General features: G+C 37.2%; 1 protein-coding gene across 2 annotated transcripts in view; it reads left to right on the top strand.

Moving 5' to 3' along the window:
- LAMA2 (laminin subunit alpha 2) overlaps positions 1-26,491 on the top strand; it is a gene marked incomplete at both ends in the record, with an annotated part of 652,317 nt that overhangs the window by 586,853 nt on the left and 38,973 nt on the right. For both annotated transcript variants that reach the window (XM_080699817.1, XM_080699818.1), the window contains 7 exons: positions 45-188; positions 999-1,132; positions 3,015-3,174; positions 7,303-7,427; positions 12,973-13,135; positions 13,798-13,942; positions 25,358-25,496. In XM_080699817.1, coding sequence (XP_080555943.1) covers positions 45-188; positions 999-1,132; positions 3,015-3,174; positions 7,303-7,427; positions 12,973-13,135; positions 13,798-13,942; positions 25,358-25,496 — 1,010 coding nt within the window. The remainder of the gene's footprint in view (positions 1-44; positions 189-998; positions 1,133-3,014; positions 3,175-7,302; positions 7,428-12,972; positions 13,136-13,797; positions 13,943-25,357; positions 25,497-26,491) is intronic.

A 26,491-nucleotide genomic window follows, 5' to 3' on the forward strand; every position in this document is an offset into this window, starting at 1 on the left:
AACTTTCTGAGAAATTTAGTCTTTGTACCTTGTTTTTCTTAAAGATCAAAGTATCTGTGTCTTCGGGGGGTGACTGTGTTCGAACATACAAACCGGAAATCAAGAAAGGAAGTTACAATAATATTATTATCAACGTCAAGACAGCTGTTGCCGACAACCTCCTTTTTTATCTTGGAAGCATCAAGTTTGTAAGTCTTACGTTCAGTTTTTCTTTGGGCTACTGTGTACATGTGGAGTCAAAGGTTAATCCTGCTACTGGGAAAAACATAGAATCCAAGTAACTTGGCCTGCAAATTGTCTAAGACAACCTTTCAAATTTGAAAACCTTAGAATCTTACCACAAAGTTATGAAATGTCAAGTGAAGTTAGAAGACAAATAAACAAGAAGAAAACTCTTTATAACATTTAGGTACATTTACTTTCATTAGTCAGTATGTCAGCATTTATTTTGAATTATTATTATTACAGATCTAGCTTTTTAAGAAGAAAGACTAATAGAAATAAAGTTGTTTTGTTCTTTTTCAAACTGGGAAATTACAATGAACATGGCCGTTCATAAAGTGAAAATAGAAAATTGTACACTAATTTCTAACCAATGAAAACTCTTCAAACTCATGTTGAATTTATAACTCAAATTTAAATATAAAAAGTTTTATCTATAAAAACCCACCCATAGAGCTCTGATTCTTTTTGTTTAAACAAGATATTTTTGCATGTGTGGAATCTTCTAAAATGAGTAAGACTTTTTGACTGACCAGTTATGGCATAAATTAACATTTGCTATTCAGATGAGAAGCCCTGGATCAAATTGAATAAAGATATCATAGCTGCCCCTGAAAATTATTAGTGTCATTGGTGAGAAACAATGATAAATTTTGAATCCAATTATTTCACATATCTGTAAATGACACCTGCTGAGGAAGACTCTGCTGTCCTTTTCCATCAGAGTGCTTTATATGTGCTATCTGTTTATATGTTTTTGTATTTATCTAAACCAGATTGACTTCCTGGCCATAGAAATGCGTAAAGGCAAAGTAAGCTTCCTCTGGGATGTTGGATCTGGAGTTGGGCGTGTAGAGTATCCAGATTTGACTATCGATGACTCATATTGGTACCGTATTGAAGCATCCAGGTAACTACTTGATAAAAATTAGGATAATTAAATGACAGAATTTTGAAAGTCATTTTTCAGTTTATAAGAAAACTCTAATTTCCATTTCATTAAGGTAGCTATATATGAATGTATGCACATGTGTATATGTGTATGTATATGTCTATGTATAAATGTGTGGGAATGCATGTATTTCTCATACCTGTTAAGTACTCACAGACTTTCAAGGTACTGACCAGAGTGATGAATCCATTCTGACCTATTTATCTGTTGTTTGGTAGGAATTTAGAGGATCATCTATTTTTACTCATCTCATTTGAGAAAAAATAAAACACTAATGCCTATTCTTATTAAACAAAGACTAGAGCTTCAGAACTCCCATTACTGTTTATTCTTGATGTGCCCAGATCCTCTTCTACTCTACACAGTAACCATGTCTATAAAATATGTCAAATGTTGGCATTCATGCAAAATGTGTCAGGTCCATGCTGCTTAACATAGGAAGAATAGGGAATTGAATCAGTAATTCTGTCTCTGAGTCTTTAATCTCACTATCAAGTTCTAGGAGCATAGAGATAACTTATGTAACCATTCCTATCTTTCGTACTTTCCCCTCATTTTCAATTCTTTTTCTAATCCTCAATTCCAATTAAAGTAAAAGCAGCTAACAGTTGAGTGGTATGGCTAAGGGCATAGGACTAGAGATGAAGTTCATCAAAGATGAGTGAAGAAGATTTAAACTGGTAACTGTTGAGTGTAGGTGAGGGGTATATATAGTTTCATTTTGTGTGTATATGTTCAAAAATTTTGCCACAATAAAAGCCTATAAGAAATTGAATGAAAGGCAATAGTTTGGCTTCCTTTCTAAAATATTCAGCAAAAGTATGCGTGTGTTTGTCAGAGAAAAGAAGAGGGAGGGAGAGAGGGAGGGTGAGCTGATGCTAACATATGTGTAGTATTGGGACAATTAAATATTTTTACTGCATTTAAGGGCATTTATTCTCACAAAGTACAGTGCTATCAGAAGAGATTCATTCTGTTAAGGGAGAACCTTAGTTGATAAATTCGTTTCTTTGTTCCCATGTATTTCATTTTATGTTTCCCCTCAAAGATTAAAAAAAATGGAGACAGCAGGAAGAGAAATATGACACTGAAGACTTGTTATGACTGTTTGTCTCAAAAAAAAAAGAGACCAGATTTTCATATTTAACAATTCAGGGAAATCAATCACTTGAAAAAGAAAATGAAATTAAATGCTAATAGCTTTCAAAATTCTGTTAATTGAATTTAAAAGTGAACTTCTATACAACTTGTATACACATTCAGAAGACTAGATATTATACCATATATACATATATAATTAAGTTGATGTCCTAAACACTAAAAGACAATTCAAAGAAGGCTGCTTCAGCATATTTGGATTCAAGATATTATAAGAAATTTCAGGAGAAATTATGCAGCTTATACTGCCAAAGGATGGCTCATTTGGGGCTCCCTCGCTGAATTAAATTAGACAACATGCTAATTGAAGTAATATATACTTATTTAAATTGCAGAAAACAGTAAATTATGATGTCAAGCAATGGGAAAGAGCATCTATTTGACCTGTAGTCATTCTATCACCTAATTGCTGTGGTGTCATTTCATATCAGTGGACACACACAGAATCAGGATATGTGGCTCTTAATCCTGGTTGAATCTGATAGTAAATATTCAGCCAAGATCAGACTGCTAGTATTAATTTGAGATTTAATAGATTCATAATACTTGAAGCCAAGCACCCAGCTATTTCTTAAACAACTCTCTATATTTTACCTCATTTAAATCTGCAGTCAACAGAAATGTGATACATACTTCATTTTCTCTATTTTCACTCCCTTCATTTCTGCACATACCCTTGAAGGACAGGGAGAAATGGATCTATTTCTGTGAGAGCCCTGGATGGACCCAAAGCCAGCATTGTGCCCAGTACCTACCATTCAGTGTCTCCGCCAGGGTACACCATTCTGGATGTGGATGCAAACGCAATGCTGTTTGTTGGTGGCTTGACTGGGAAATTAAAGGTAATGTACTCTGCCTCCTCCTATTTATTTCATCTGTATAAAAAAAATCCTGACATGATTAGTTTGGGAGAATCTGTGATAAAGCCCTTCTAGAACTTGGCCACTTATGCTTATGAAAGCATGACTTTATTTTGACTAAAGTGTTTCTTCTTCAAATTGTGAAAATTCAATTTGGAAACATCATACTTGTAACCCTTTAGGTATTTACTTAAATAATTGTTATTTTGCCCTTATCTGGGGTATCAGGTTTTTTTGTTTTATTTTCCTCAAGAGTAAAGTGTTTTTAATATACATCACTTTTGAACCAATTTATGATTTATAAATATGCAGTGCTATAAAGTTCATATTTATACCTAATTAAAAGATTTATGAATACCTTGGGAAATATCACAGGGGCTTATAAGCTTTCAAATCATGATATGATTCTAAAAGTCTTCAAGTTGCTCTTCTCATTCTCATAGAGTAATGCACTTAATATTCATAATTGCTTCATGACAGGTCCTGGTGCATTTCAAATTGCAAAGCGCCTGCATTTTTTAAAAGCTTATGTTGATTAAATGGAATTAGGTATTGAAAAACGACCTGTGGGTGAAATGCACGAACATAACCAAGTATAATGGATAATCCTAGACTCGTCCTAATCACCCTGGGATGAGATTAGTCAGAAAATGTGAAAAGTCAGGGTGACCCCAAATTTATAGGAACTCAACCTTCATATAGAGCAAAGCTGTTTTATTTGCTTTGTGTATGCAATGTGACTCTAAAGTATAGACATAGATTTCACAACTATAAACTAAAATCATCATTTCATAGAACTACAAATAAGTATATATGGCACATAATAATATATTGTCATGTTGCCAAGTCTTTCTGCTTCCTAGACAGATAAATATAGGGGTAGCACACAGTAGTATGAAAGCCATGAATTTTGAAATCAAATCCAGGTTGAATTCCCTCCTCAACCACTTACTAAAATATGACCTTAGGCAAGTCACTTAACCCCTTAGGCTTTAGTTTCTTCAACAAGAAAATGATGATAAAAAGATTTACTTAACTTATGTATTGTAGGAAACAATAATATGTCCTTATAACATTTTCATTACCTTGACTATGCACTAAGTAATATTCTAAGTTAGTTACGTGAATTAACTCATTTAATTTTTACAACAACCCTGTAAGGTATGTCTTAGTCTATTTGGGCTGCTATGACAAAAATACCATAAGACTAATTAAGTTATAAGCAATAAACAGACTGAAAAGTCCAAGATCAAGCTTGACAGCAGATTTGGTGTCTAAGTGCCTGTCCCACGGACAGCAGCTTCTTGCTATGTCCTCACATAGTAGAAGGGGTGAATAGGTTTCCTTGGGTTTCTTTTATAAAGGTGATAATCTCATTCACGAAAGTTCCACTCTCATGATCTAATCCCCTCAAAAGGCCTCACCTCTTAATATCATTGCCTTAGGGGTTAGGATTCCAACATAAGAACTGGTGTGTGGTGGAGAAGCACAGACATTAAAGCATAGAAGGTAAAAAACTGATATCCTCCTCATTTTAGCTAAGGAGTGTGAAGAGAAGTTGAATGTCATGACCAAGGTCACACAGTCCTAAGTGACAGAGCTGGGATTTGAACACAGCTTAACAGACACGGGAGTTTTCGAGACTCCTAGAGACTCCTAGTTACCATGTTTGACAAGAGGTGACATCATGCATATAAAATATGAGTCACACACCTAAAACAAGTCACACACCTTAAGTTGCATTTTACATAATTCCTACTATGCTCATGTTCACTGGCACAAAGCAACTTAATGTCATTCTCAAGAAAATAAAACATAAACAAATGAAATCTCTAGAGAATCTTAAGTAATCATTTTTGCTGAGAGTTTCAAGACCCCTGCCCCATGAAACTAGAAACCAAAAGCTGCAAACAAGTAACTACATGAAGTTTCTGATGAAAATTCAAATGAGCGGGAAAGTGTCTCAAGTATTTCTAGATGCAGGAGACACAAACAGCAAGTAAAATCCACAAGCAGCATAATCAACCTCTGGAAAATTACAAGGCTCCAGCTGATGATGGTGCATTCCAAGGACTGCTCTGACTACTTGTAATGTTGGTGAATCTGATCTACATTCCTTAAACAAAGCCACAGCAGGAAGAAGATATTTATGTAATGGCTTAAGTTAGCTAAAGTTATAATTATAGATATTTTTAACTATTCATTGACCACCTTGTTACATTCATTCTAAATCTCAAACCTGTTAATATGCCCTTTTTTCTAGACAATTCAAGTAAATGTGTATTAGCTTTGGTACAGAATTTCTAAAATTGTAAGCACCAGAATATAGAACTTTTCTGTAATATATCAAGTCTAGAACAGTTGTTTCAACATCAACAAGTTCCTCTAGTGGACTGGGTGTTTCTCTCCTTTGTGACTGATGAGAATCAAGCCTGTGCCTGTGAGAATGACAGCAGTGTTAGCATATGACTGTTTTTTATTGAGCCCTCATTCCACCCCAGGGCTGATGCTGGAGATACCAGCCAGCACTTGCATGGTCCTTTCCTTACAAATTTTCTGTCTTTTTCTTCATTTGTTGGAACTGCTAAACTATGAATAGAAATGAAAAATGAGAAGAGCTCTTTGAGAAAATCATTTATTAGTACTTTTTCCTCTCCTTCGTGTCATAGTTTGTGCCTTTCTTAGGATCTCAAGAGAAAAATCATAGTGTACGTGTTGCCCAGATTTGCTTAAAGAGGTGTAAGTGTATGTACACTATCACTTATTAAACTCCTACTCCATGCCAGATACTGATATGGGTATCATAAATAAATTATTTAATTTCCACAATAATCCCTTTTTTGGTATTGAGGAATGAACCCAGAAGCATTCTACCTCTGAGGTTTACCTGCAGCCATATTTTATTTTTTATTTTGAAACAGGGTCTCACTAAAATTCAGAGAGCCTTGCTAAATTGCTGGGGATGACTGCGAACCTGAAATCCTCCTGTCTCAGCTTTCCAAGTACTGCGATTACAGGCATACAATACCATGCTCAAATTAATAATCCTGTTTTATAGACAAAATAGTAAAATTGTGGATGCTGGCCTAGGATTAGAAGCTGGAAAATGTTTCTACCCTTCCCTCATTGTCCATGAGCTGTCCATCCTTAGATTCAACAACCAAAGGTCACAAACACTCAAAAGTAAAATTGCATTTGTACTGAATATGTACAATTTTTATTATTGTTTTCTTAACTATACAGTATAAGAGTCATTCATATAGCATTTATGTTATATTAGGCTTTATAACTAATCTATATCATTTAAAATATAGGAGTTAGATACAAATACTACCTGTACACAAGTCAGATATAAATATACCCATTTTATATAAGGAACTTGAGTCTCTAAGGATTGTGGGATTCTCAGGGGTCTTAGAACCAATCCCCCATCTATACCAAAGTATGATAGCATTTACAAATGGGGATAAAGTGGTATAACAAAAAGTAAATAGGATCCATTGATGAATATTTAAAAATTTCCCCTTTTGTTGACCCATCCTGGAGTAGCTTTGAAAATATAATATGGTTAATTACATCATTTGTGGGGAAATGGTTGGAACTGGAGAACATTATGCTAAGTGAGTCAAAAATATAAAAATTGGATTTTTTCTTCATTATATGAAGAATCTAAGGAGAAAAAGGTCATAGGAGGAACTCTAGATGAAAACAGAGAAACCATAGATAAGCAAATAAGGCTACCTAACTGAGGAGTAAGAGGGGGAAGAGGGAAATTTTCTAATATACCTGATGTACATTCAGAAATATATCAAAGTCAGTCAATAAGCCAAAAATGAGGAGGGAAGGGGGAGGTAATGAGGTGGGAATTGTGTAAGGAGTAAGTAAGTTAAGTGTGCATGTATGCCTCTAACATCTTGTACCCCATTAAGATGTATGACTACAATGCTCAATAAAAAAAATTTTAAAGAAAATAGGGTATATGCCGAACCAAAAATACTAGAAAAAATGGATAATAACAAGTCTGGCATCTACTGTTAGTACCCTTCACAGATACTATAAGATTATTTGTGAAATTCAAAATTCTAATAAATACAGTATCTTTTTCTGCAGAAGGCTGATGCTGTACGCGTGATTACCTTTACTGGCTGTATGGGAGAAACATACTTTGACAGCAAACCTATAGGTCTGTGGAATTTCCGAGAAAAAGAAGGTGACTGCAAAGGATGTACTGTCAGGTTAGTGGATATGAGGACTCCCCTCAGAGAGTTGTTTTCTGGATCACAAACATTATTACTTTATTGTGCAAAATTCTCTTATCACATGGATGATACAGTGCTGTTGGGTAATGATTGTGCTCAGAGGTGGAATCACCAAGAAGCTAATGAAACTTCAAGTCTTGCTTCCATTTGTGCAGGCATTTTCCAAGGTCCTAGAGGTGCCCTAGGGATATGTGTACATGGTCATGTTTCTATAAAATTTACAATGGAAAGATAGATCAGCCAAAGTCAAGAAAGATGACTATTTCGATCTACTACAAACTCCCTTCATGTCTAGGGAGCTTTGGTTCTCTGGATATCTTTTAGTCATTATGTCATAACAAGAGTACTCCCCAAACCAATTAAGCATAAATGTAGTACCCTAGCTTAGCATTTATTTCCTATAGGATTTTTCAGAGTACCTTATAGGTTCCTATGAGTTCTTCCAGTGGAAACCATGAAGCCCAAGCAAGCAAGGAGAAAAAAACACAGTATACATCATTGATTATAAGACAGAGGCAAGAATGAATAGACATTTGAAAATATTACAAACATAAAAAGTTTTCTTATGGTTTTAAGTTCAATCAGTGTGAGGTTTGGGACCACAGATCTCAGATCATGGTGGCAAGAAGCAGAGACAGAGAGAGCACATGGACTGTGCTTCTCACATTTCTACGGACTTTATACTCTTTACTTCTAATTTAAGGGGCAGTCACACATTTCCAAAACCCAGATGACCAGGCTTAACAGAGCACACTTCATGTTTCCTTCTCAACACTGCTGCCTGGCCCATTTTAGATGGCTTTTTTCAATGATCTTCCATAAAATATAATGTGGAAATTTGTCCAAAAAACTCTTTCAAAACAACAACAACAACAACAACAACAACAACAACAACAACAAATGAGGTCTACATTAAAACTCATCTATCCATAAAGAAATGTAAATTCTTTTTTAAACTTATCTTGGGTAAATTTCTATGTAGAAATCTCAAAACCCTGTTACTAACAAAATTTCTAAAGCATTATATGTTCACTCGGCTGCATACATTTATGTGAGACTCTAACATCACTAATTACCAAGTCTGTAAAGATCTTGTACTTCCACCCTATCACATATTTAAATTAATATAATTACAATAATATTCCTGTATATTTATAAGGTATTTTGTAGGTTACAGAGATTCAAGCTCCTAGCTCCCTGGGAGAATAAATAGAATAAATTCATACTAGAATAAATTCATTCAAGTACTATATATCCAAAATTTGTTACCAGGAAGGGAGAAAAAGAAAAAGAATACTAAAAAACTTTAAAATGCAAAACATACTAAAATAACTTTTAAAAGATACCAAGTATACCATAATCATTGACATCAGGTTAGGGCATTAAGATCTGCTTAGAAAAGTTGAACAAGTATGAATCTGCTCATATAGGATTGGCAAGTGGAAGAATAATGTGGTAAGATGCAAAGGTTATATGATCTGTAGTCAGTTTCTCCAAGCATATTAATGTTTTATACCACCAGATAAAGGTAGATGAATGCAAAACAATCCAACAAGCTTGAGACATCAAGCTCATAAGTACTGTACCCACAACACAACCCATACACAGTGCTACTTCCCCAGAGCACATGCCATCAGCTTTTAACCAAACATTCTAGCATGGTGTGTAGTCAACTTTGTGTCACAGTCACCAAAATACCTGAAAAGAACAAGTTACAGGAAGAAAGGTTTATTCTGGCTCACACTTTCAGAAGTTTAATTCATGACCTACCAGTTTTCAGGCACAAACATTATGATGGAAAAGTGTGGCTATGGAAAGAAAGCTCATGGCATTCAGGACACAGAGAAAGAGTGGGGGCAGGAGTGATCAGAGACACATAGATTTCACAAGGCCATGTTTCCAGTGGCCCATTTCCTTCAGCCACACCCCACCTGGCTGGAGTTACCACCCAATAAATCCATTTAAATGACTAATCCATCATTGGGCTGACCTCCTGCTGCGGTTAGGGCCCTCATGATTCAGTTATTTCACCTCTGAGTCTTGCTACATCACCAACCAATGAGGCTGGGGGACACTCCAGATACCAGCCTTAACCCTTAAAGTGCTTATTGCCCAGTTCTCCTCTGTCACTGTGAATTTTGACCACACTTCTTTCAATTAACAGTATCAATCCTTCCTTACACCCCTTGTAATCAAGCTACCTTTTCCCCTTAAAGTGAAGTTTTATGTTTACTGAAATAATTCCATATTTTTATATTTTATAATGTGTCCGTTTGAGCTTTTTAACTACTTTGATTAGAACTGTAATGGTTTTTGTGAGTGTTCTGATTGTGTAGTTACCTAAATTTTCAATGATGTGCCCTCATATTATTTCCCCAAAAGTCCTGATATTTGTAAGAATAATTTTTATAGAACTCCTGGTATTGTTTGTTTTCTAATTTCTTTTTAGGAAAACATTTACCACATTTTAGACTTAGTTCTATTTTATTTCATTTTATTTTTGCTACTGGGGATTGAACCCAGGAGCATTCTACATCTGAGCTACACTCCCCAAACCTTTTTACTTTTTTTTTATAAACAGGATCTTGCTTAGTTGCTGAGGGTCTTACTTTGATGATGAGGCTATCCTTGAACCTGAGATTTTTCTGTCTTATATTCCCAACTATTGAGATTACAGGCATGCACCACTATTTCTGGCTTAATATAATTTTAAGACCAATTGTTCAAGTTAAAGAATAAGAGTTGTTTTATGGAACGGATGCAAAAGATGAAGCAAAAAGAAGTAGATTGAAAAAATGTGTAGAATACCTAAGAATGACAGTTTGAGAAATTTACACATTTACATTTATTTAGTAGTAAATAGAAGAGATACGAATATTTATAGGCTTTAGAAAGAGTACTCTGTCAGGGATAAAGAAAAATATTTATCTCTTTTTTTAACCTGAAAAATCACATTAAGATTAAAATATCAAAAAACCCTGTAAGAAGTAAAATGTAATGCTTAATGAACTTTCAAATTAAATTTTAAATATTTGTGTAGTCAACGAGTTATACATGGAAGAACATGGCTGTTACAAAATGGCATAAACTAATTCTTACTATCTTGACTAGACATCTAGGTTCAACAACAACAAAAAAGGCAAGTTAAGGCATTCTGTATTTATTAATTAAAATAGACTAGTTATTTTTCCTGGTAAATGTACTCAAAATGAATAAATTATATCATGTTAGATGTTGAAACATCTAACTGAAGTGATTGTCGGGAATCCAGCCTGACAGCTGGCGGGGCTTGGCGAGATGATGAGTACCGACGACTCGACTCGAACACAAACCCACGAGCCGGAAGTCAAGTCAAGCAAGATCTCATTTATTTCTCTCCAAGCAGTCCTATATATAGCACCAAGCCACAAGGGGAATTTCCATGAGAAATAGCCTAGCCTATCCGGGATAAAGATCACTCGCATGTAGTTTACAGCCAATCCCAGGCCAGTACATGAGCCGTTCATGTGTGTGGAACCTCCTTTAAAGGGAAAACTGCTCAGTCTCCCCACCCCATAATGAATGGGGAAACCACGCCTTCATAGCTTCCTCCAGGCGCCATCTTTGCCCCTTTTCTGCTGAATCACTTTACTTAAAGTTTTGCCTTAGGTTGTAGGCCGCTCAGGCCGAGGAAGGCTGTATCTCCTTAGGCGCCGTATGGACACACCCCATCAGTGCATCTGTATATTTTGTCTCTTCTAGCACAAAACTTTTTCTCATCAATTTCTCTTTTGCTTGAGTAGGAGAATCTCTTCAGTGTTGGAGTTGAAAGTGCCTTAAAAATCATAGAGTGACCTAACATTTCATCTCACAGTTGAGAAACTCGATATGAAGTGTCAAGTAACTTGTAGTAGGGCCTTTGTAAGATTTCATAATAGACTCCGGGATGTCTTCCATGTTATTTGTCATGCTTTCTATTATAAATTGAGGATATTGATGAATCCTAGGTATAACACCAGATGTGAATGTCAGGACATACAGATACCAGGGTACAAAAGTCCTATGTTTTTATATAAGAAATAAAATATCATATGTGTGTTTTGGTTCTACAACATATCCTCATAATGTATGGTAAGATTTTTATGTGTTATTTATTTCCTTGTTTATTCTTTAAATCATAAGTAATAATGTATTGGGCCAAAGCATCCAGAAAATAGTTAACAGGGGCTTCCAAAAACTCTTCCTAAATTACCATTGTTTCCATGGGCGTATATAATGCAAAATCCTAGTAATTGAGAAGTGCAAGGAATTTCTCCTTAGGTAGACTCCCTACAAAATTCTCTAATCTCTAATTCAACACTTCAGAAATTAATATATTTTTTATCATTATGAAATAAGGTTGAATCATAGCTATGCATTCCCTATTAATTATATTAAGAGACTGGTTTAGTTCCTTAGTCTTCCAGTTATCATTTTTCATGAATATTGAAAAAGCACCTTTTATTTTGTCTTTAGTGTCTTATTTATCTCTAGTCAAAGAACAGAAAAAAAGATAACTTGTTTAAAGTACAAGTGTTCTTCGTATATAAATCCATTAATTTTCTTATTAGTCATGATTTTATTAAAATAATATTTAAGGCTCCTATTAATGATTAGTGACAGTACCATAATATTTCTCAATATTTTCTCTATTCCCAAGGTATCTCCAGATTCTGAGATCAAATATATGCTAATAAGCAGATTCTGAAAGTTTGAAATAATATCCACATAACTAAGACTTACACTGCAAGAGTATTAGATAGATAGATGATAGATAGATAGATAGATGGATGGATGAGTAGATATGACCTCATATTTGAAAAAGTACATGTACTTAGGAAGCTAATATTAGATATAATTATTCAATCAATATTAATTAAGCATACTTTCTTTGTGAAGCACCTTGTTATACTAAAATCTCACCCTACTGCATTTACTGGGTTCTATGAGCCAAGTGCTATCCTTAGTACTGAACATGGGCCTGGCATATGAACTTGCTAATAATTTCTACATGATCTCATAGAGCTCCATTAGAACTGAAGAAGAGAGATTAAAAAATATACAAATAAATATAGGTATCTTTCATTGTCTAAATTTAATCTGTCCTAGGAAAGCCTGAATAGTTAGTATTTTAAGATTAGGGATCTATAATTCATTGCATCATGTATTTGTGAAGTATAATAATGAATTATTAGCCTATCTCAAAACTCTATTAGTAAATGATGCTTAAACACCAATATACCTATCCATCAAGTATTTCTCCAAAGCAGGAAGCATTTGAAACAACAATGATCTAGTTTTTTAACATCTAATGAAGTCCTAGGTTAGAGATGGAGGTTTTTTGGTCTAAGATAATGGCAATAGAGGTGGAGAACAGCAGGATAGAAGATATATTTGCAATGGTTTCTGCCCTACAACAGCCTGCAATCCAGCCCCAGACAAAAGTTTTATGTGTTGAATAATGACCAAGTAGGTCTAATTCATGCAAAATATCTCTGTTCAGTCCTCAGGTGGAAGACAGTGAGGGCACTATTCAGTTTGATGGAGAAGGCTATGCACTGGTCAGTCGTCCCATCCGCTGGTACCCCAATATCTCCACTGTCATGTTCAAGTTTCGGACATTTTCATCAAGTGCTCTTCTGATGTATCTTGCCACACGAGACCTGGTAAAAATCACATGCACAGCAGATCTTCTTTGGCTGATGATGTGTTTGCTTCTTTTTTTGGATATCCAATACAGTTATCAATTATTATTAAAAGGAGTTTAGAATGGCTGTGCGGTAGCCAAGAATGGTGATGCACAAAATTCTTTTGTATTTTCATGATAACTTTAATCACATATAATTTAATTACTATGTATTTTCAATATAACTCCTTAGATAGTTCTTATAGAGAAGCAGGCACTAAAAATTTCCCAGGAGAGAATTATGTAGCAGCAATACTATTTTCTTAATTTTTTTCAGAGACCTAAGATGAAAAGTGATTCTGAATAGTTTTTTGCCCTTGTTATTTTAGGCCAATATATCTTGTAAATTCTTTCAGGGAATGTGCCTTTTGGTTTGCTGAATATGTTTTCAACAGAACCCACTTTGTAGTACTATAATGAAAGAATATGCCCTAGTAATTTGGTGGGAACCATTTGCAGCAGAACACATCTACAAACCCTCACAAACTAGTGACACCAGTTCTATTTCCAAAATATATTTTTGTTATAGAGCAACACATTTGTCGATTTAGCCATTAGGCCTTTATAAACCTCATAAAAAAGTGAATACCCATATATTTCTCAGTGTATCTAATCACTGGTGTATTTTTCCTCTATTAACAGAAAGATTTCATGAGTGTAGAGCTCACTGATGGACACATAAAAGTCAGCTATGATCTGGGGTCAGGAATGGCTTCCGTTGTCAGCAATCAAAACCATAATGATGGGAAATGGAAATCATTCACCCTGTCAAGAATTCAAAAACAAGGTGAGTTTTTACAGTAATAATGTGATGTGGGTCTTAATCATTGCCATCCAGAGTACCCAGGAACCTAATCAAAAGAAAGACCCCATCTGTAATTTTAGCTACTCTCAAGTTCTGAGAAAAATTGATACAGTCATTTTGTTGGCTTAGATTACAGGTGGCTTGGATTAGACAAGACTGATTGAAGAGCCAAATGGTTCCCTGTCATTTTCTTTTGAAACTGAGAGCTTAATTTGAAAGCATAAAACTGTCTTAAAACTTGTAAAATTATATCCTGTAATAGGTTTGAAAAAAGTTGTGTGCTTTTCTCTTCTTTCTGTTTTGGCAAGATGTTTTTTAAAGTAGTACACAGTGGAATATGTAGGGGTGATAGGGCATGGCTACCAGGTTTTTTGCTCTTTAAAAATGCCAAAAATTCATATATGTTCAAGTAAGTAATTGATTAACAATAACATAACATCTTATGGCTCTGGGACCTTTCAAAATACTCCTACAAACATCATTTTATTTGTCATATAAGCAGGTGTTTGTTATATTAGAGAAAGGGAAATATATGCATAAAACATATATGTGGTTATAGACATATAAACAAGGTTTCACAAAAAGACTGAAAGCCAAGTCTGTTAGTTCTCAGAACAGTGTCATTGCTATTTAGGTATAATTCCTCTCTGAGAACGATGGTATTACCAGTATCTACAAATGAAAGGTTGATATTTCTATTAATATAAATAGACCTAATTTGTATTGTTGATGCCAATGTGACATTTCATGAAAATTTGTTTAACTTTCATCTTTTATTCCTGCATGGAACATATATCTGCCAAGCACCTCCAAGATACTATGCAAGAACTAAATGAAATTTAAAAAGAAGTCTTTGACTTCAGGGAACTTGCAGTTTAATAGGGGAGTTAGAAGAACATCATTATTTAGAAGCTAGAGAGCTAATTGTTTATAGAAATATATATCACCAACTAGCAAACTCAGAAGACAGAGAGGATGAAGAGAAGGATAGGGCAGCTCCAAGGAGTGGCTCTGAAGCACAAGGAGTACTCGAAGCCTTAGCTGGATAAAAAGGCATTTGGGGTCATCTTGGAGTGGTGAAATTTAGATGAAGTCAGGCAACCATCAGTAAGCAGAATAATCATTACTCAACTCTATTTCTTTGGAATATGAAATGTCAGAGAAACTCCTTAGTGGAGACCAAAACTAATTACAAGCTCTGTATAGTATTTCTGTAAGAAGAATGTTTAAGCCAGATGTTGTGGTGCATCATGTAATCCTAGTACTTAGGCTGAGAAAGAAGGATCACAGATTTGTGGCCAGCCTCTACAACTTAGCAAGGCCCTTGGACAATTAGTTAGACTCTGTTTCAAAACAAAAAATAAAATAGGTTTGAGGGTTTAGTTCAGAGGCAAAATTCCCCTGGGTTCAACTCCCCAATACTACTATTACTACTGCTGCTGCTACTACTACTGTTACTATTAAAAATAATTAATAATAATAATAAATGTTTTCTAAAAATGATTAACTCATTTAACCAAGCATTTCCCAAACTTCTTCAGTCACAGAAATCTTTCCATTTCTGCAATACTAATACTAGCATTCTACAGAACACACTTTGTGAGAAAAATTAGTAACTATAAGTGAATCTGTAGGCTTAATATGTGCATGTTGGCAGAAAATTGTGTGATAAGGCTGAGGAAACAGTCCCAGCACATAAAGAACCTTGTAAGCTAAATAAATAAGTTTAGCTATTCAGAACTGTAATAATCTTAGGAGTGTGACACCTTAAGATCAACTCTTTTATGAAGTTTCTTCTGCAGTGTGGAGGGTAGGTTTTCAACCATTTAGGATGTTCTGCAGTCTGCAATAAACCAGGTAATCAGGAAGAATAAAAAATAAGACAATAACCATGAGAATGGAGAAGAAAAATGGGTTTGGGAGATATGAAACATCTTAAAATTGAAGATCGTTTTGACATAGAGGTTGTTTAAAACATATCTGGAATGATTCCTTTTTAAATTAGATATCAACAATATGTTGGTGCTATTCCAGAAGGTATTAAATGCAGAAAAATAATTTTTCTGGAAAAAATGCTGATTTCTACTTATACATGTATTCAAGATACTTTGAGTACCTTTAGGAGCCTAGGGAAGCTGTGCAATTGGAAGGCAATTAGTAATCCAAGGGTCACAGAGTTCCAGGAGAAAGATGGATAACTAGAAATCATCATTGTATTCTCAATAATTACATCTTAATAAGGATAAGGAAAATAAGCAGTTATATTCAGAATAAAATCATCCAAAGGCCTGGAGCACAAAAATATTGAAAGGGAATTCATCATTTTTGGAAATATAAAATCACTGGAGGATTTAGAAAGAATGGTAGAGTGGCCCCAATGAGGGCCAGTAGCACAGTGCTATAACATTAAGGACTGGCCAAGCAGATAGGGTAAGCATAGACTGATCCCGAAGGAAGATTGGCTATAAAAATCAGAAGAAAGAAAAGGCAATGGCTAAGATAGGGAATATGAAATTAGAGGGCAAAGATGATAAGGTGGAAAACATGTAGGTTTTCTCCATCTGTTCCTAGAACATAGTAAATAATAAATATTTCTTGAGTAGATGAATGAATGATTCTTGATCATGTTTGTAGATTGTGGAGGATGTACCAATGAAGAGGAAGCAGGTAGAAATACCAAATAGAGGAATGATAAATAAAAAGCCTGAGCAAAGCCTCAAAGAGCCTGAGAGCTTGGCAGCATGGGAGGGAGGGAGGGAGGGAGGGAGGGAGGGAGGGAGAGAGAGAGAGAGAGAGAGAGAGAGAGAGAGAGAGAGAGAGAGAGAGAGACTCATTCTGAGCCAGAAAGAAAAAAAAAAGACAAGAGGAAAGGAGAAGAGAGAGAGAGAGATAAATTTGTAAGTATAGAATGGAATTCTGAGGTAATTGTCCCCAGGTGCTCTAGTTTTTAAATTGAGGATAAAAGCAGAAAATAGACAAGATGAGAAGAATGTAAGTGGTAGTAGAATAACAGGTTCAAAGAAAGAAGAAGATCTATATACCTTGTGGAAAGACACAGGAACATTGGACTGAATGGCCCATTTCTCTAAACATAATAATTTGTTAAGGAAATCTGTGGTTTAAAAAAAAGGAATGGAATGATTCATCCACTTAGCAGAATAAATTCCATGGATTGCCACCTTAAAATATGAACTTCCATAGGCAGTCAGCCACCTAGACTCTTTATTCTGTCCAGTGAAATGAGTAACCAAAAGATCTGTGGTCTTAAATAATATTAGTCACAGGTCAAGTTACAGTACTGTATACACCTGAAATACTTAAAATATGGTTCTAGTTTATCATAACTTAAGTATTCTATAAATACAGAAAATTATTTTCCCAGTTATTGTGGTTTTCTAGATTTCACTAGATCTATATTATAAAGTGTCTTCAGTCTCATTCCTGTTGTCTATTTTGATCCCTTTGGCATCACTGGCTGATAATCTTCTTTTTCATAAATCTCCTTCTCGGTCTTCAATTGACTCTAGATGTTTATATGAGTTATTACTTTATCAAATTCATTAAGCAATAATTCTCACTTTTCTTTTGGTTTTCATGACTGAATCATCCTACAGCCTTCTCAAGTATTGTAACCGTTCACCATTAAAAATAAAAACGGTCACATGAAATCCTATGAGGTTCAATTGTTTGGAACTTCTATTCTCGTACCTTCCCCTGTCCATGGTTGTTCTTCATACTTAATCATCGTTGATGTCTCCCAACCAACTTCCAAATTGAATAGATGAATTTTTTATTATAATAAAACGAGAGCTGTTCTTTTTCCACATGTATTCTCATATACCCAGTAAATTTTCTCCAATACTTTTGTGGTATTAGGGATGGAACCCAGGGGCATTCTATGTCTGAGCTACATCCCCACCCCTATATTTTATTCTTTATTTTGAAACAAGGTCTTACTAAGTTGTAGAGGGACCCACAAAGTAGCTGAAGCGATCTGAAAATTGTGATCATCCTGAGTCAGCCTCCCAAGAACTGGAATTACAAGCATGTGCCACCATACCTGACTTTTTCAATATTTCAAAGTGTATTTATTCTAGCAGGTCAAGTAACATAAATTAAATTTTCTATTGAAAATAAAAGCATTGAAGCCATTATATAAAAAGAAGCAAAGGTTGTTATAAACAAAACATTCACAAAAGAAAATAAAATATGGACATGTTTTAAGTACTTGAGGAATACAATATTAACAGAATACAAGAATATAGTCATCATTTGCAGTAGCAACATCCAAAGATAACCCTTAATATGGTGAAATAAGTCACAAATTCAACATTAGGGAAATGCAAAATAAATCCAAGATCTATACCATTGCACAAATATTAGATTGTCTAAAATTTAAAAGATTGATTATATCTAGTGCTGGTAAAGATGTAGAACTGAAACTTATGCACTATCAATGAGGATGTAAAATGGCATAATAACACATGAAACAGCTATTCCACTCCTAGGTATCCACCCAACACATATGAAACCATAAGGGTTCATACCAGACTTGTACTAGAATATTTGTGATACTCAAAAACTTTATTCATGATACCCCAAAACTTAAAATAACTCAATATCTATCAACAGGTAAATGGAAATATCTAGATTGTTGTATGTTCATACAATTAAATGCTATGTGGTCATAGAAGTAATAAACTACTAATATACATACAAAATGGGTGAAAATTTATGTAATCTATGTAAAATTATATGGGCAATTTAAATTGATATACAGTTACAGAAAACAGATAAAGGCTACTTGTAGACAGAGTGTGTAAGATGGGTAGGAAGGACTACAGTGTGTGAGGATATTGTTAAGTACAAATATGTTCATTCTCTTGATTGTAATTATGGATCCCATAGATGTATGCACATTTCAAAATGTATTGCACACCTTAAATGTGAACAAATCATAGTATGTCAATAATATATCAGTGAACCTTTTTTAAAAAAAAATAACCCTAAGTATTTCAGGAGAAGAAATCAGTAAGAACGTTGATTGATTAGCTGTGAATTGTGGAAAGGATGACTTCCTAATTTAGGAGACCCGGATGGAGTCATACCGCTACCAAGTAGAATCAGAAATACATACTTTGGAATAAAAAGATTATAATTTTTGTTTGGAATATATTTAGTAGCAAAGGAAAATACAAACCAAAGTGTTTCACCAACTGAACATGGATTATTTGGCAAATATCAGTTCCAGGCATAAATATTTGAGTAATGAACATCTTGTAAGTATACATAAACTTTTTTTTTAAATAATTTATTTTTTAAATTGGTGCATTGTAGTCATATATCAATCACATTGGAGTACAAGACTTGAGAGGATATACAAGCACACATCATCCAATTAGCCCTCCTCCAGCCCCCATCCCATTCCCTCCCCCTCCCTCCATCCCACACTTCTTTGGTGATTTACTTTGATACATTTGTTTATGTACCTCCTGCGTTTTAAAGAGGCTCTGTCCTCCAGTATTACATACCCTCTGATTGGTCACATTAGGTGCTTCACTATAGGGCCCTTTCTATAGCTCAACCTCTTCCTGTTGCCCTTTTCCTCCTAGTTATTGCTGATTAAGAGAAGAGTCTGATTTATATTTTCTGCGATATTTCTCTGTGCATGCTGCGTTGCAAGTACCAATCCCACTCTTGATGGTCCCAGTAGTGGCCTGGCTACTCAGTGGACTGATCCAGATCTCGCTGGCTCAAGCAGCGGCCTTGCCTCATGGGAGGCCCCAGTTCTGGTCTCGCTGGCCCCTGAACCGGTCTAACCCCTAAGCTGGCTTTGGTCCCGACCTTGGAGGCCGCAGGAATGAACTTGCCTCACACCAGACTCCGATGCTGGCCATTGGCCCCTGCACCTGTCTAACCCCTTGGCAGGATTCCAATCCCGGCCTCGGAGGCCCCAGCACCGGCCTAGCCTCATGGCAGGCTCCAATGCCGGCCTCGTTGGCCCCAGCACCAGCCTAACCCCTCGGCAGGCTCCGATCCCGGCCTCGGAGGCCCCAGCACTGATCATGCCTCAAGGCAGGCTCCGATGCCGGCCTCGCTGGCCCCAGCACCGGCCTAACCCCTCGGCAGGCTCTTATCCTGGCCTCAGAGCCCCAGTACCGGCCTTGCCTCATGACAGGCTCCGATGCCGGCCTCGCTGGCCCCAGCACCGGCCTAACCCCTTGGCAGGCTCCGATCACGGATTTGGAAGCCCCAGTACCGGCCTTGCCTCAAGGCAGGCTCCGATGCCGGCCTCACTGGCCCCAGCACCAGCCTAACTCCTCGGCAGGCTCTGATCCCGGCCTCGGAGGCCCCAGCACTGGTCATGCCTCAAGGCAGGCTCTGATGCTGGCCTCGCTGGCCCCAGCACCGGCCTAACCCCTCGGCAGGCTCTTATCCTGGCCTCGGAGGCCCCAGTACCGGCCTTGCCTCATGGAAGGTTCCGATGCCGGCCTCGCTGGCCCCAGAACCGGCCTAACCCCTCGGCATGCTCCGATCCCGGCCTCGGAGGCCCCAGCACTGGTCATGCCTCAAGGCAGGCTCCGATGCCGGCCTCGTTGGCCCCAGCACCGGCCTAACCCCTCGGCAGGCTCTTATTCTGGCCTCGGAGGCCCCAGTACCGGCCTTGCCTCAGGGCAGGCTCCGATGCCAGCCTCGCTGGCCCCAGCACTGGCCTAACCCCTCGGCAGGCTCTTTTCCTGGCCTCGAGGCCCCAGTACCGGCCTTGCCTCATGGCAGGCTCCGATGCCGGCCTCACTGGCCCCAGCACTAGCCTAAGCCCTCGGCAGGCTCCGATCCCGGCCTCGGAGGCCCCAGCACTGGTCATGACTCAAGGCAGGCTCCGATGCCGGCCTCACCAGCCCCAGCACCGGCCTAACCCCTCGGCAGGCTCTTATCCTGGCCTCGGAGGCCCAAGTACCGGCCTTGCCTCATGGCAGGCTATGATGCCGGCCTCACTGGCCCCAGCACCGGCCTAACCCCTCAGCAGGCTCCGGTCCCGTCCTCGGGGGCCCCAACACTGGCCTTGCCTCACGGCAGGCTCCGATGCCAGCCTCGCTGACCCCAGCACCGGCCTAACCCCTCAGCAAGTTCCGGACCCCACCTCGGAGGCCCTGGCACAAGCCTTGTATCATGGCAGGCTCCAATGCCGGCCTTGCTGGCCCCAGCATCGGTCTAACCCCTCTGCAGGTTCCAATCCTGGCCACGGAGGCCTCAGTAGTGGCCTTGCCTCACAGCAAGCTCCGATGTCGGCCACTGGCCCCGGCGCCCGCCTGACCCCTCAGCAGGTTCCGATCACTGTCTCTGTGGTTATTATTTCAAAGGTTCCAGTTGTAATGTATCAGATCTCTGCCTCCCCCGAATATTGACCACTGGCATTGCCACTGCCTCCACCGTTTCAAATCCTTCCCAGGCTCTTTTTCCACTCTAAATGTTGTCCAGTGTTCCTAAGCATGCGTGATGGTAGCATTCGACATTTGGTGTAATTTCTCCAAAAAAATAAAGTTGGTAAGATCCGGTTTCTGCTTCTCCTGAATACAAGTCTCCACCACCATCGCAGAGAACTCTTTCAACACTGCATTTCTCCTTGGTCTCCGCTAAACTCTCTCCTTATATGTGATGTCTGAGATTCTTACCAATATAGAGAAATAGCAGTCCTCTTTCACGGTGAATTTTTCCATAAGTTCCAGTGCATTTAGATAAGTTTTGTCTGCATCTCCAGTGTCCTGGCATCCATAACGGCTTTCTTACTACCTCTCCGATATTTTTCTTTATCTTTTTCTGTTCTGGGCCCGGTTTCTCCAGGGGTCTGGCGTGCTACTCGCAGTTCGGCCTGGGGCCCAGAGTCCCGCGACCCGGGCCCCATCTGGCGTGCCCAGCCCGCGACCCCCGCCCAGATCCCAGCATCTTACTGGGCCTGGTTTCTCCAGGGGTCTGGCGTGCTACGCGCAGTTCGGCCGGGACCCAGAGTCCCGCGACCCGGGCCCCTGCTGGCGTGCCCTGTGCTTGGCCCCCGCCCAGAACCCAGCGTCTTACTGGGACTGGTTTCTCCAGGGGTCTGGCGTGCTACTCGCAGTTCGGCCTGGGGCCCAGAGTCCCGCGACCCGGACCCCATCTGGCGTGCCCAGCCTGCGACCCCCGCCCAGATCCCAGCGTCTTACTGGGCCTGTATACATAAACTTTGAGTTTACTCAGATCATTAAAGTTGAGACATGGAAAAATGGGGGGTGGGAGTAGGGAATATCAGGATCTCATATTAGATATAATATGAGATATAATCTCATATTATATCTAATATGAGATTACATTTCAGAGGTCTAAGGAAAAATTAATAAGGCATGAGGACCGTACTTCCCGCACAACACTCATCTTTCGAGTCTAAAATGTAATCTACAATGTACACCAGATATAATCAATCTTTTAAATTTTAGACAATCTAATATTTGTGCAATGGTATAGAAATAGGGTGGGAGATCAAGGATGAGAGGTTAGAAAAGCTAGAGAGCTAAACACTTTAGGAACAAAAAAGAGAAAATCCCTCGAAGGAAGGAAATGCTAGCACATTAAACATTGCATAAACTTTATTATAAGGTCCAAACGTACTGCATGGGGTTTCAAAAAGGGGGTGAATGTGTGATAGGGATGGAGTGTTCCTAAGGGCTCTAGCAAGATGAAAATTCACAAAGTAGTAGAACAGAAAATGAAATAAGCCTCCAGCATTGCAGCCCATTGCTTCTTTTCAGTGACCAGATTAGTTGTTATACATTAATTATCCTCACCTAGTTTGCAAAAACCACTGCCCTTTTAAAGTCAAATAAACCACATCAGAGGAGGACTTCCTATATTCCTTGATACGTTAGTAGAACCACAGTTCCTGATAAAAGTGTGTCCGTAGCCCCCAAGTGCATTGATAGAGAATCAAAGTTGAGAGCAGCTGTTCAGTTTCTCAATGGATTAAAAGAAAGAAAAGAAAAATTACCAAAGTAAAACCAATTATCACATTCAGCACTGATTATAAAAGTACTTATTAAATCCCCCACTCTGTGTCTATTTTTTAATAATCCCCTCATTTCCTTGCTCACCCATAAAATTAATGGCTGAACTAGTCCACTTTGAAATTTTGTATTAGTAGCTTACCTTCCTATCCTTTAAGGGAAAGAAATAGGGCAAGAAGAAATAAAAGTGAGTGGTTGCATTTTCAGGCAGACCCCTACCATTATCACTAATACTTAGGAAAGACAGAGTAAAGCCCTCCCTTTAAGTTAGTAAAAATATTTCATCCTCTATCTCTCTGTTAGAGCTGAAGCTTGGGTCCGTGAGTTTCAATTGAATTGTGTTGCTGCTCTTTAATCAATTTTTCTTAGAATGATTTCTAAAAATGCATACATTCACTCAGGGATAAGAAGGAAAACTACTTCCAGTCACTGGCTTGCCAGTGATAGAGGCAGAATCTCATTTCACGGACACCATTAAAATATCCACCAAGTCTGCAGAAAGAGGCTATTTTCATGTTCCAGTCAATAGCACCATATGAAAACTTCTTTGTGATCTAGATAAAAAGGAATACGTATAAAAAAGTCTTGAAAACAATTGTATAAGTCCATTTTCTTTTGGCCACCAGTTCAAAGAGATATGTAATACAAAACTAATTATATATAGGAAACTACTTAAATAATGTGTATAAAATTAGAGTTCATGATAGTGATTAAATTTTAAAATCCTTACTTCCTAAATATTTTAATAGGGCAGTTCTTCTTTTTAGAAGTTGTTGTTTACTTTTACAAAAGTGAGTTTGAGGATTTAAGGTACTAACAGACTTGAGTGTTTGACTTTGTTTGCTTTTTGTATAGCAATTATGTTTGATTTTTTTGAAGCACATCCTTTTGGAATGGTAGGGTTTCAGACTACAATTGAATTTTTTCAATTTTATATTTCTCTGTGTTTTCCAAAGATAATAAGAGAAAATAATAATGTCCCATGGTTAAACAAATTTAGAAAGTATTTCTTGCTCTATGACCCTCTCTTGGAGGATTAGCATGTTGAAAGATCCAGGCAGCCATAAAGTTAAAGAGATATGCTTACTTTGTTTAATCTGGTATTTGTCACATTTATTTTAACCAGGAACATCCAAGAAGCTAGAATCCAAAGAATGAACATTACCCCTTTAACCAACTGATTCAAATACCCATGTTCAAAACTGTGATAAGTCAGATTCTATATCAGACAAAGATGTAGAGTTCAAATTTATCATGTTAATGAACTGATGTCTGAAGATGCATCAAGGATCCAAAATAAATCAAGTAGTTGAAGGTTAGATCTAAGTAAATAGTGTGGAAGAAAGCACATTACTTAGAAAGCCTAGCTTGACCCTTAAAAATGAGGGAGGAAAAGGCATAATATAAGATAAAGATTTCCTATTTGGTTTTTTTTTTTTTTTTTTTTTTGGTGGTACTGGGGGTGGAACCCAGGGGCTTTCTACCTCTGGGCTATACTCCCAGACCCATTTTATATTTAATTGGAAACAGGGTCTCACTAAGTTGCTGAGAGCCTCACTAAGTAGCTGAGGCTGGCTTCGAACCTGTGTGATCCTCCTGTCTCAGCTTCCCAAGCGCGTGGATTACAAGCGTGCGCCACCATGCCCAGCTCCTATCTGCTTTTTCAACAATGCATTTTGAGCAGAGAAATTACTCTTTTTACTTTTTATTTTTATCCTTATTATATAAAAATATTTCAGAGGTCTAAGGAAAAATTAATAAGGCATGAGGACCATACTTCCCGCACAACACTCATCTTTCGAGTCTAAAATGTAATCTACAATGGACCTGGATCCCACCACCTTGAAGAATCAAATGCTCCTATCTCTCCACTCCCATTCACAGCCTTATTATGCAAGAGATTTATACATTGCAAGTGAACCTAAATCCTAATAGTTCCTTGAATACTGAAATTTATTTTTAAAAAGCCACAAATTCACCAAATTTCCAATTAATTATTCAATTCCTAAATATTCATCTTAGCATTTAACTATGTTACTTTATTTTTTGATTACTTACTATATTACAGAAAACAACATTGAGTGATTCTTAGAGGTCCATCTAAGCCTCTCTTTTATCTTCACTGCTCTGCCTTCAAAGAGTTCAAGCCATTATTCTTATGCTCTCTTATGTGGATAGTTTCATAATGTATTTTATTGACATTACTATTGTCTCTTCAATTATTAAATGGTTAAATAGTAGTACAAATCCTTGAGAAAGTCAATGTTAATTTGATAATTAAACTAAGTTTATCTTAAAGTGCCGATCATAATACAGATGTGGTTGATATTACTCAATTTAAACTTCTCCTTTCTTTCCTTCACAGCCAACATATCAATTGTAGATATTGATACCAATCAGGAGGAGAACATAGCAACTTCATCTTCTGGAAACAACTTTGGTCTTGACTTGAAAGCAGATGACAAAATATATTTTGGTGGCTTGCCAACCCTGAGAAACTTGAGGTAATTTACTGTATATTTAAAGTAAAGGATTAAGTTTTAAGTAAATGGCCATTATGCTCACTAGAGTTCTAAAGTTTAATTACGATAGAAATGTCCCGTAACCTTTAGCAGCAGAAAGGAGGTCTAGGGGAAATAAAAAAAATCATGTTGCATGTTCAAACAACACCATGACTTAAAAACCAAAGGATTAATTTGACATCTTTGTTGAAGAGATGGATTGCGATCACTATTTCCCTTATATGCACCTGCTGAAAAGAATTTAAAAAGAAATTAAAGGTGTAAGCCAGAGTTGAATGTGGATCTTGTAATTGTGTTCTCCTCACACATTCATAGGAGATAATGGCACTCTGACATTGCTTAGTATTCTGAAAATTAGTCAGTGTTCCAGGATACTGTGAGTATAGCCTATTTTATTGCTAAGCATTAGCATCATAATGGAACAGTGGAGCTTTCCCATATGCCTACTATTAGAATTATATTAGTTATTCTCATGTACATTTTAAATTTTTTTCACATATACTCTTTAGTGGGCCAGATGGAGAGAAATTTTTAGCTCATAGTTTAGTTATTTCAAAGAAATCAAGTAACTAAAACATGTCAGAAATCATTCCATGCCAATAGTTTAGTTTACTAGTTGTTATATATCCCAAGAAATAAAACCTATAGAGTATTTGGCTATGAATTTTGGATTATGAATATTTGTTAATGAATGTTCATTGAATTTGATTAAAATGGAATAAGTTTATTTGGTTAAACTGTAAACGCTTACTAAAAATACAGAGTATTTGGTTACTTTCATGGCTTTTAATGGATATAAAAGGCCAATCCAGGTGTTTCTACTTCAAAAATGTTACATTTGAAGAAATCGCAGAATACTAGTTGAAAAGCATGGTGCTCAGTTATTTCCGTTATTTCCCAATTTAACATTGGAACTTTGGTCTCTTTTTTTTTTTAATATTAGCTAGCATGCATACTGAGAGGTTTCTTCTTTTCCC

The sequence above is a fragment of the Muscardinus avellanarius genome, assembly GCF_963383645.1.
Source record: "Muscardinus avellanarius genome assembly, chromosome: 8".
Lineage (NCBI taxonomy): Eukaryota > Metazoa > Chordata > Mammalia > Rodentia > Gliridae > Muscardinus > Muscardinus avellanarius.